The sequence below is a fragment of the Trichechus manatus genome, unplaced genomic scaffold (assembly GCF_000243295.1).
Source record: "Trichechus manatus latirostris isolate Lorelei unplaced genomic scaffold, TriManLat1.0 scaffold00069, whole genome shotgun sequence".
Taxonomy (NCBI): Eukaryota; Metazoa; Chordata; class Mammalia; order Sirenia; family Trichechidae; genus Trichechus; species Trichechus manatus.
The window spans coordinates 6919243-6931056 of record NW_004444005.1 but is presented as its reverse complement, the minus strand read 5'-3'; the positions used below and the strand labels follow the sequence as shown (position 1 = coordinate 6931056).

Sequence of the window (11814 nt, the reverse complement as noted above, 5' to 3'; positions counted from 1 at the left end):
CCCGGTCTCCTCAGCAGAGATGCAGACCTCACCCCGATTCCTGTGTGTGGAGACCAGCACCCCGCCCTCCTCCCCCCTTAGGGGACACGGTGCGTCAGAAGAGGCAGCCCCTTTAGTGGTACAATGAGCACAGCTGGTTCTACCTGAGGCTGGGCAGCAAGGCTGGTGTCTCCCCCGTTGGGGACAGGGGTGTCCCCTGAGGGCCTAGGAGGAGAAATCCAACCAGAGCATTCGGCTACTCCTGCCCCCTGCCCCGAGGCCAGTTCTCCTTCAGAGATGGGACTCACTTTCCAGCTGAGCTGATGCAGATGTGGAATGCCCACCACAGAACCCACATGCCTTCAGAGGGTACTACTTCTGTCCGAAAGTATCCAGAGTGCCCCTCCACCCAGTTGATTGCCAGGGACCTGTGGGCATTTTGGGGGCCACCTTCCAGATCACAGCCCCCAATCTTAGTCCATCATGCCACTTAGAGTGTGTTGTTGTGTGCTGTGAAATCTATTCTGACTCACAGCGACCCCATGTGACAGAGTAGAACTGCCCCACGGGGATTTTTGGCTGTAATCTTTACGGGAGCGGATCGCCAGATCTTTCTTCATGGAGCCAATGGGTGGGTTCAAACCTCTGACCTCTTGGTTAGTAGCCGAGCACTTAACCAGTGCACCACCAAGGCTCCTTAAAACCAAAAACCAAGCCCATTGCTGTCAAATGGATTCCAACTTACAGTGACCCTATAGGACAGAGTAGAACTGCCCCATTGGGTTTCTGAGGCTGTAATCTTTACTGGAAGCACACTGCCACATCTTCCTCCCTCAGAGCAGCTGGTGGGTTCAAACTGCCGACCTTTCAGTTAGCAGCTGGGTGCTTAACCAGTGTGCCACTAGGACTCCTTACTTTGAGTGGATTTCCTCCCAAATAGCATGAAATGACAGCCTATCAAGTTAATTCAAACGCCTTGCAGCACTGCCGGCCGCTGGAAGGGGGTTGAAATGTCAGTGCTGAGGAGACGCTTGTGTTTCTGATCAGGCCCAGCCTCCCCATGAAGGCCTCTGTGGTGGGGTAAGTGGCCTCGGGCGGCAGCCTCGGTGCGGCTCCTGGCTGGGTCGTGGTCAACAGGACCCGGCCGGGCAGGGCCACCTGTGCCAGGCAGCCAGAGCGCATGGGGCCGGCTCACCAGCATTCCCCCCATAGACGGGTTTGGGGTGTGTGCAGCGTCCCCAGGATCAGAGCCTCCTAGGGGCTGATGACGCCTGTTGGGAACAGGATTCCTGCTTTAACGACCCAGCACTACTGTTAAGAGGCCCAGCACCCCTTTCCAGGATGATGACGCCTCTCTCAGGAGCTCCCACGTGTTGGGGTCGCTCCCCAGCATCCTGGGAGAACAGAAAGCTCAGGGTGAGCAGGGTGGACAAGGGCCTAGCAGTGACATGCAGTCCTGGGAGAAGAGGATCTAAATGGTGGAGTCTAAACAGGCTTTGGAGTCCCTGGTGGTGCAACCATTATCACGTTCAGCTGCTAACTGGAAGGTTGACAGTTCTAGTCCATGCAAAGGTGCCTAGGACGAAAGGCCTGGTGATCTACTTCTGAAAAATCAGCAATTAACAACAACACCACAACTGCCTGCCTGGTGCTTTACCGACCTTGTCTCCGATCTTTGCGAAGTGTCGAGGTACTTACTGCTCCCCCTGCTTTGGAGCAGGAGGCTCAGTGTGACAGGTTGGCAGAGAGTGAGTGTCTGGCTGTCACTGGCCCATTGGCCTTGGCGCCAAGAGTGCAGTGCCGTGTCATGGCGGTAAACACAGACGTAGGCTGGGAGGAGGGACCTCCAAGGGACAGGGCAGCCCCTGCGGAGACAGAGGGGCAGCTGCACATCCTCCGGCCTTTCTGGCGGGTTCCAGTCGGCCCCACGGGGCACTGGGGAGTGCTGTGGCCACGGGGCTGCCAAGCTGGCTGTGAGGCGGGGCCTGACGCGGACGCCCCGGCAGCGAGGGAGCCATCTCAGCAATCGCTCCAACAGTAATGGAAGTGGCAGTTTGATTTCATCTGTGAATACTACACTGGGTTCTCAGGGCAGTAAAAGCAGTGTTTATGTTACATTAATATTTATTAGCATTTATTGGTGTTGAGTTATCTCTGCAGAACATCACAGCTATTCTGTCAAAATGCGGGGAAAACTGCAACCCGAGAGGCAATTCAATGGCTGTGCTCCAGGCCGTGTGCGGCCCCTGGGCTGGCCGGCCACCACTGCTCAGCTCAAGGGGAGGGCCGGCCAGGTGGCTTCTCCTAGGGATTCCTCACGTGTTTCTGGGAGGCCTGGGCTGCTCCCCCACTTCCCTCACCCAGCCAGGCGGAGAGGAGCCTTGGAGGGTGCAGGAAGCAGGCCCTGATGATGCTCCAGGCAGCTCAACAAACTCTTCCCAGGCCCAGGGAGGGGCTGGAGAGGCGGGACGCTCACCCTGTCCCCACTGACCTCTCGGCCCGCCCTGCAGCGGACCCAGCTGGGAGCGGTTCCTGGTAGGAGCCGCCCGGGCCAGACCCGGACGCCCCGGCCCAGCTTGGGTGGATGACACCAGGCTCCCGGCAAGGGTTAAGCGAGGGCTGGTGTAAAGGCATATGGGGTGCTCAGGAGTGGGGTCTCCTTACTCCTCCTGCAAGGAGGTCGGGTTCAAGGGAGCCTCTGCTTCCGTGTCCATGGCACCCATTCCTGCCCCGATGGGTGGGGGGCAGTGGAGAGGGCCGAGTGTGGGTCCCAGCTCTACCATAGTTGACCATGATGCCAGCCAGCACGTCCACCCACAGCGTTCGCTCATCTGTAGCACAGGGTTGTACCCTCGCTCCGCAGCGCAGAGAGGGACGCACCAGGCCGGGGCAGACGCCCACACTGGACACTGTCCATTCCTGGGTCTGGCCTAGCATCATCCCACGGCCCCGATGCTCCCGGGAGGAGGTCTGAGCTGCTTGTCAGGCGTCACCCCGCAACTGGCCCTTGGCCCGGCCAGCCACGTCTCCTGCACGGCGAAGCACTGTCCACTTCAGCCGCCTGGACACCAGCCTTTGCCCACGATCCCCTCTCTCCTGCCTGCTCACCAGCAGGACGGAGCTGGGCCTGAGTGCTCTCCTCTGCCTCAGTCTCAGGCCCTGGCCTCACCTGTGTGCTGCATGGATGTTGTGGGCACCTGGGCCGGGCATGGGGCCATGGAGGGTCAGGGAAGGCTGGAGGTCTGTTGTAATGGAACTGGGGAGCAGAGCTGGGGGTGGCCTTCAGGGGCTGGGGGAAGCAGGAGCCCTCAGGAACCCCTGCAAGATGTCTGAAGGACCCAGGTGTGACCAAGCGCTTCGCCCCGCGGGAGCCTAGCTCTGCTGTTGACGGATGTGTGACCCGGGCGAGCCAGTGAGTCCAAGGTTGAGAAGAGGGCTGAGGTTTGGGCTTGTTAGTCGTGTGGCCTCAGGAAAATGCCTTATGTTCTCTGGGCCTCAGTTTCCCCATCCTTAAATGAGGAGGAGGACTGCACAATCCGTGAGTTCAGGCGGTCTGGAACGGATGCTTTTTTCGTCCACTTCAAAAATGTTGGGTTTCTCTAAAGTGAGACCAGAACTCCTTTTCCACTGCCAACTACGCCTCCGTTCTTGATGTCGCACGCCTCTGGGTTCTGAGATGTTAAATAAAAAGCTTCTCACCGGGCTCCGATCCCCCAGCCTCTGAGCTGTAATGAGACCCTGCTGCCCCGGCGGAGTCGTGGGCTGTGGATGAGGCTCATGGGGCAGGGTGTGCCTCTCTGGTGAGGATGCGGCCAGGACAGTCCTTGCTTCCGGAGGCTCACGGGGTCGGGGAGCCCAGCCCGCGCTGGGCATGGGCAGGAGGCAGAGCCACGGGGGCAGGAGGGCAGAGCATCCCCTGGGAAGGCAGCTCAGGGTCGTCTGTGGCCCTCATGTGGCCAGAGGACATGGGTGGGTGAGAGGAGACCAAAGAAACCCCAAAAAGCTGGCCACCCCCACACTTCTGCCCCGAGTTCCCAGGCTGGTCTGGATGCTGTTGTGTGGCCATTGCCATGGCGACCCCTGAGTGGACATGAGACACAACCAGGTTTTCAAATAGCTTCCAATGCCCCCCGTGCAACAGGAAGTAAGGCTGGGCCTCCACAGGGGAGCGTGTCTGAGGGTGGGGGACTGAGTGTGTGTGGAAGCCGTCAAGTCTGTAAGCACCCCCACCCAGCCACCTCCCAAACACCCTCAAACTCACACTCCCCCCAAGCCACTCCCACTGCAGAGGGAACTCCCGGCCTCCGCCCACGCTCGTGGAAGATGGCGCAAGTTAGAGATGGGTGTTTCCTTCATGCCTGTGTTCTCGGGCCTCAGGTGGGCTGTGCTCGTGCATCTGGGGCTAAGGTGTGCTCGCCTGTGTGTTACACAGAACAGAATGCTCCCCTGTGACAGTCCACTCTGACAGAGTCCTGGCAGACAGGAGTTAGGTCACCTTTAACGGACAGCTGTGGAAACAGGTGCAGAGAGGTTAGGGAATGCCCCCAAGGACGCACAGCTGGTCGGAGTCGGAGCTGGACTCAGGGTCAGGAGAAGCCATGTGACATGTAAGGGGATGTGTCCGGGTCTGGGCAGCGGTCAATCCTGAGTTGTGAATCTGAGTGGAGAAAGTTCTGGAAAAGGGCAGTCCAGGTGGGGCTGCTCCCTGCCTGCCTCCATCTCTGCATCCCTAGCCGTGGAAGGCTCTCTCTCCCTCTCTCAACCCCTCTGTGAATAGCCCTGTCCCCAAAATGGCCTGGGGGAGGGGCCAGTGAAGCTCTAGGGGAGGGGCAAACCCACTGACCCCAACGAGGATCACTGTCCTCCACTCGTGACCAGGAAAGAGAGGAAGGGTCTCGAGAACTGAGTTCCACTGAATTGGAACTCAGCTGTGGCGTGAGGGAGAGGCAGACGCCCTTAGCTGGCCCCATGGTGGTGACAGGGCTGTCACTTCTGACCCTGCTCTGTGTCCTTCCTGCTGCCGGCTGTGACTATCTTCCCCTGGTCAGCGAGCAGGACTCTAGCCAGTGGGCTCGGGATCGGACCCCACACTCAAACTGCCTGTTTGTTTGTCCGTGGTGGACATATGACCGTGGGTGCCATCAGTGGGTGTCAGGGCAGAAGTGGACTTGAATCAGGCAGGCATGGCTGGGAGCCAGGCTCAGGGGCTGCGTGGGAGGTCACCCCGTCCATTCTGGATACGGGATGGTCCCCGAGGCTGAGGTTCTCTCTGCTTCCGGAACATGTGTATGTGGACATGGGGGCCACTCTGAACCCCACGGGCTTGTTTACCCCCCTGCCGAGGGTTCCACTGCGGGGTGAGACTGTGGGGTGGGGGTACTCTGGGTGCAGGAACTGATCACAGCCAGACGGTCGGGTTAACAGGTGTGCACACATGTGGACGGGGTTCTCAGTGAGAGCCGGGCTGGTCCATGCCGTGGGTGCTGGCGGGCAGCAGGCCTCCACGTGGAGTGAGGCTCTGCTCCCACCTTCCCTGCTCACAGCTCCCTGAGCGCCTGCTGAACAGGACCTTGGAGTTGGGCCCTGGGACCCTGGTTGTCCTCGCCCCACCACATCCTTCAGGGAACATCACCATGCTCCTGCCCAGCGGGGACCTGGTGGGGCCTGGGGCTGAGGGCGGTGTCAGACCCGAGCTCAGCTCCCAGGAGCCGACGGTCCGGCAGGGAAGAAGTGAGGTGAAGAGGCAGATACGGTCTGTTATGGGGTGCTGGGAGGGGAGCAGCCCTGCCCCACGGCTCACCACCCCTTCCCAGGGCCAGCCATGCAGTGGGCACCCCAAAATGTTTGCTGAATGAGTGACGGAGTGAAGGGGGCATCTGGACTAGCCATGGGTGGCAGATGTCAATGATGTCTGGGGGTCATCACACCAAAGGAGAGAGTTGAGGGGCTGGTGGTTCTGGGGGGAAAGGTCAGCTTGGTGAGCCTGGGGCGGGGCCGTCTGAGGGCGGGAGGAAACCAGGAGCAGGGGGCTTCCTGCTTCGGGGAGAGCTGGGCAGTGGGTCTGATGCTGCACAGAGGTCCAGGGAGGCCGGAAACAAGCGGGCCAACAGTATGTGCAGCAGGGGGGATGTAAGCGTCCTGTGGCTGCCGTGACAGAGTACCACACGCTGGGGGGCCTGTAAGAACAGAAACGTATTCCTCACGGTCTAGAGGCTAAATTCAGGGTGTCACCAGGGCCCCACTCCCTCCGAAGCCTCTAGGGGAAGATTCTTCCTTGTCTTTTCCAGCTTCTGGTGGCCCCAGGCCTTCCCTGTGTGCAGATGTGCCTTCCTGCGGCCCTCTCCTTTCTGTCTCTCTGTCTCTGTGTCTCGTCTCCTCTTTTATAAGGACAGCACTCAGATGGGGTCAGGACTACCCTGCTCCAGGCTGACCTCACATTGACTGATAGCATCTGCAAAAACTCCATTTCCAAACACGGTCACCTTCACAGGGACCGGGGTTAGGACTTCAACACACATTTTGGGGGGACACAATTCACCCATAACATCCCTATAGCAGGACCAGGGTTAAAGCACCTTCACCCCTTGGGGGAACGGTCCTGGGCTTTACGCTGACGTCACGAAAAAGCACAGGACACAGCGTGAGGCAGTGTGTTCTCAGCGCGGAAGGACACGCGGTTGGAGGAGACACGGGCAGAAGCCTGCCAGTCAGGGGTGACCCGAAGCCGTTCTCCCTCCCTCCACCCACTTCTCTGCACTCCTGTATTTACCCTGGTTATGGGGGGAGGCGGGCACATACATCCCATTTGGGGGCAAGGAAGGGGGTGCTGGAGGGTACAGGTGACTTTCCCGGGCTCCCCAAGAACACTGTGCCCCCGCCAGGATTTGCACCTGGACGGGCTAACGTGGAGGCCTCAGCCCCCTGCCCTGGTACCCAGAAGGACCTTCCTCCCAGGCCGCGTCTCACTGCCCTCCCGACCCCTCCTAGCGCGGCCATGTCCCTCCCCAGCTCCGGGCAAGGCCAGTGTTCCGCTCGCCCTCGGCCCAGCGCGCCCCGAGCCTCTTCTGGCAGCCGGCGCCGTTTACTTCTCGCAGCCCTGGGCAGCAGGGAGGTTTTCTTGCGACCGAGAGAGCTGAGGGCCAACGCAGCTAGTGGTGGAGCCAGAACTCGAGCCCGACCCAAAGCCGGGTCTAGGCCCCGGCACACTCCTGGGTGAGGGCGGCAGGCACTCAGCAAACGCTTACTCAAGGCGCGTTTCGCAAAAGCCAGGCGAGGCTTCCCGCCCGGGAGAAGCACAGCCTGCGCCCACACCGGTTTGCTCGCGCCTCCCCGCCGTCTCGGCCGCGCCGAGCTTCTCCGAGGTTTTTTGGACTCAGCCGGTGCAGGAAAAATGTGAAGTTGTCTTTGACTTTTACGGCCGTTTGTTCCCTATTAAAATGCTTAGAGCTGTGAATGTAGTCATAAGGTGCTCGTTTATCTTGACAAAAGTGCCCCATAAACTATCCTCGCTCGTGAATCAGCCTCTGAGATGATTGTTTCTGCTGCTGTCAATAAATTCCGATGTGGAGCGGAAAGGTCAGCCCTTGCCAGATAAAATGCCTTTTCGGCTTGTTAATTAAAGGTTTATAAGGACGTGGGAGAACGCACACGGGGAAGCCTGAGCGCCCAGAAAAAGGCAGGTAGCTGCAGATAGTAGGACGTCGGAAGCCGCATCACGCCGACAGAGGGTGGACGGTCAGCGGAAGGTGCCTTTGGGGTTCCTGAAGGAAACCACTATTTCCCAGAAGCAGGGAGGCGGGGGGACGCTGCCAGGCAGCCTGGCCTGTAACAAACTGCTTCTCAAACCACAGGGGCATTGGACTTTGGCTCAGAAGATCATCACCTCATTGGTACCCGAGGTGTAGGGCCTTGGCGGATGCGGTGTCCGTCCCTCCTGCCGGCCTGGCACAGAGGGGAGCCAAGTGCCCGAGGTCTCTCCACAGTTAGGCTTAGAGAGGTGCCGGTCTCTGGACCTCCTGGCGGCCAGCGGGGTCAGGGTCAGGCACCGGGGTGGCATCAGGAACCAGGTCAGGGTACTGTAGTTCACGGAGTCGGCAGGTGAGTTGGGGCACACCCAGAGGCTCTGTTTGTTTCACGATCCTCTGTGGGGACTGGCATTGTCCCTGTGGTGGGTTGTTTATTTCTTGCTGAGTGGTTCCCGAGAACAAGGTCAAAGCCAAGCTCTCCCTGTGTTTCTCCCCAACCCTCTCGGGACTCAGCCTCTTGGCAGCCTCTGTCCCTCTGAGCCCCTCCTTCCTCCTTTCCCTCCCTGATTGTGAATTCCTGAGGCTGGATGTTAGGAGTCTCCAGTGTTCTAAGTCAGGTGGGAGGGCCAAGCCCAGACCAGAAAGGAAGGCTTAGAACCACAGACGCTGGCACCCGCAAGACGCTCGGACACAGAGAAAAATTCCCAGCCAAGAATTTGTAGAAAGACACATGATCATACCAAAGTGGGCGCTAGGGAAACGGGTGACCAGTAACACCCAGAAACAGACACGCTGTGACCCTCACACCCACCAGAGTTGCCCACAGGAGCGGATTTACAGCAGAGAGGCACACACAGGACTCACACACAGGCACACACGAACGCGGGGAAGTACGTGTGCGCGCGCACACACTCGAGCACACACAGAGCACGCCAGCAGCACACACACTACACCCTCCTCCGCGCTGGCCGGCGTCTGGACTTGTTGGGGCATCTTAGCCAGACGCATTGCCTTGGGCAGATCTGCTGCAAAAGACCTCTTTAAAGTGTTAAAAAGCACAGATGTCACTTTGAGGACTAGGGTGCATCTGACCCAAGCTATGGTATTTTCAATCGCCTCATACACATTGAAAGCTAGTCAGAGAATAAGTCCAAAGAATTGATGCCTTTGAATTGTGGTGTTGGTGAAGAATATTGAGTGTAGCATGTACTGCGGACTGCCAAAGGAACAAACAAATCTGTCATGGAAGAAGTGCAGCCAGAATGCTCCTTAGAAGGAAGGATGGTGAGACTATGTCTCACATACTTTGGACATGTGATCGGGAGGGATCAGTCCCTGGAGAAGGACATCATGCTTAGTAAAGTAGAGGGTCAGCGAAAAAGAGGAAGACTCTCAACGAGATGGATTGACACAGTGGCTGCAACGATGGGCTCAAGCATAACAACAATTGTGAGGATGGCGCAGGACCGGGCAGCGTTTCGTTGTGTTGTACAGAGGGTCGCTGTGAGTGGGAACCGACTTAATGACACCTAACAGAAGGGCGTCCCTAGGAAAGCAGGTCCCTTCCTGCTCTCTGGCTCCCAGCCATACTTGCCACAGGGGGTCTGGGTTCTAGGGTCTTCTTGTTGACCCCCTACCCATGCAGGAATGCCTGTTCCCTGGAGGCCACTCACCTTGGCCTAGATGCCCCGCTGGGGGGAACTCACTCCAAGAAACCACTGGAGGGAAGTGCCCGCGTGGACCTTTAGGTTGTAGAACCTGCTGGAGGGACAGGTCAGTTTTTTCTCAACCTGAGGTCTCCAGGTTGGCAGCACCATCTGGAAGCTTATGAATCAGGTAGCTGCTCTGCGCCTACCTCCCCATCCACGGCCTGGGCTGAGCCCGGGGTCTGGCGGCTCGCAAGTTCATGGTGACGGTGGAGTGCTGGTGGATCCAGTCAGGAGAAGTCAGGCCTTCTCTGCTCACCCTGTTACTCAGAGGGGGGACCACAGTGGGGACAGAGTCTCCTGTAACGGGAAGTGACCATTCCCAAGTCCCAGCATCTGCGTTTGGGAAAAGCAGGGAGTGCCTGGGACATTGTTGCAGCCTCACACACAAAGCTGGGGTCACTGGGTTGGCAGAGGGACGTGAAACCACTTTAAGAATTGAGATGCTTCCTCATAAATGGTCTTGTCTACTTTTAATGTGCTCTGCATTGCATTGGGAGCTCTTTTCTGACAAATGTCCGAAGTGAATTTCCAGTCAGATGTGGGTAATTTGCCTCCAGGCAGAGAGGCTGGCAGCTGGCTTGAAGGAACTGAACCTCCAGGAGTCTGGCCCATGGGGGGCAGGTGGCAAATTTGGGGATGGGTGCTATTCTTTTTGGGGCTGGAGAGAGATCAAGTGAGGGGGAAATAAGGAGGGGAGTTAGTATTAACAGTTTCATTGAGGTAAAATTGATAAACAATAAAGTTTGCAAATTTAAAGTATGCAATATGATAAATTGGACACGTTTACAGCTGTGAAACCATCGCCAGATCAAGACAGCGAACATATTCTTCACCCCCAAAAGCTTCCTCATATCCCTTTGTAATCGCTGTCTCCCACCCCACACCGCCGTCTCCAGGTAACCTCTGATCCATTTTCTATCGCTGTCAATTAGTTTATATTTTCTAGAGTTTTATATAAATGGCATCATATGTATTTCTTTTTTTTGGTCTGGCTTCTTTCGTTCAGCAAAATTATTTTGAGAGTCATCTATGTTGTTGCGCATATCAATACCTCATTCCTTTTTATTGCTGAGTAATATTCCATTGTATGCAGAGACCGTGGTTTGTGTATCCGTGTACCTGCTGATTCCCTGCCTTTGGCTATTACAAATAAAGATTCTGTGAGCATTTGTGTACAGGTCTTTGTATGGACCCGTGCTTTTGTTTTTCTTGGGTAATGCCTAGGAGTAGGATGGGTGGGTCATTTTGGTAAATGTATGTTCCGCTTTTGAAGAAATTGCCACACTGTTTTCCAAAGTGGTGGCACCGTTTTACATTCCCGCCAGCACGTATGAGAGTTCCAGTTGCTCTGTGTCCTCGCCAACACTTGATCTGATCAGTCATTTTTCGGTGCTTCAGAGGTAGAATTCTCACCATCCATGTGGGAGACCGGGATTCAATTCTGGCCAATGCACTTCATGTGCGGCCACCACCACTCTGTCCGTGGAGGATTCGTATTGCTGTGATGCTGAACAGGTTTCAGCAGAGCTTCCAGACTAAGATGGACTAGGAAGAAAGGTCAGCAGTCTACTTCCAAAAACGAGCTAATGAAAACCCTATGGATCACAACAGTCCGAGCTACAGCGGATCATGGGGATGGCGTGGGACCGGGCCTAGTTTGTTCCTTTGTGCTTGGGGTCCCCGTGAGTCGGGGGCCAACATGACGGCAGCTAACAAGTACTTCACTGTGGTTGTAATTTGCCTTTCCCGAATAACTAATGATGTTTAGTGTCTTTTCATGTGCTTATTTGCCATCACGTATCTTCTCTAATGAAGTATTTGTTCGTGTCTTTTGCTCAGTTCATCTTATTACTGAGTGTAAAGAGTTCTTTTACGTGTTCTGGATACAAGTCTCTCCTCAGATAGGTGATTCGCAAATTTCTTTTCCCCCAAACTGTGGCTTGTTTTTCCTCCTCTTAACACTGTCTTTCCAGCTGCAGAAGTTCTTAGTTTTGTTGAAGTCCAATTTATTAGTTTGTTCTTCTATGGATTCCACTTTTGATGTAGTAGCTAAGAACCTTTTGTTTGTTCAAGCATCGTTTGTGAAAAGACTATCCTTTTTCCACTAAATTAATTGTCTTTGGATCCTTTACTGCGAATCAATTGACCACGTATGTGCGAGTCTATATTTGGACTCTATTCTTTTCCATTTAACTACTTGTGTACTTGATGCCAATACTGCCCTGTCTTGATTACTGTAGCTTTATAATAGATCTTGAAATCAGGTAGTGGAAGCTCTTTGCCTTTTTGTTTGTCTCAGAGTTATTTTGCCCACTCTAGGTCCTTCGCATTTCCATATACGTTTTAAAATCATCTTATCAATTTCTACCAAAAAAAAAAAA

At 56.0% G+C, this 11814-nt stretch overlaps 1 protein-coding gene across 1 annotated transcript in view; it reads left to right on the top strand.

Annotated features, from left to right (window-relative positions):
• The first annotated feature begins 3370 nt into the window (after positions 1-3370).
• The window catches only part of PHF21B (PHD finger protein 21B), a 46032-nt gene continuing 37588 nt past the window's right edge, over positions 3371-11814 (top strand). Inside the window, exons 1-2 of the mRNA XM_023734519.1 lie at positions 3371-3391; positions 5523-5693. Of these exons, the coding sequence (XP_023590287.1) occupies positions 3371-3391; positions 5523-5693 (192 nt within the window). The remainder of the gene's footprint in view (positions 3392-5522; positions 5694-11814) is intronic.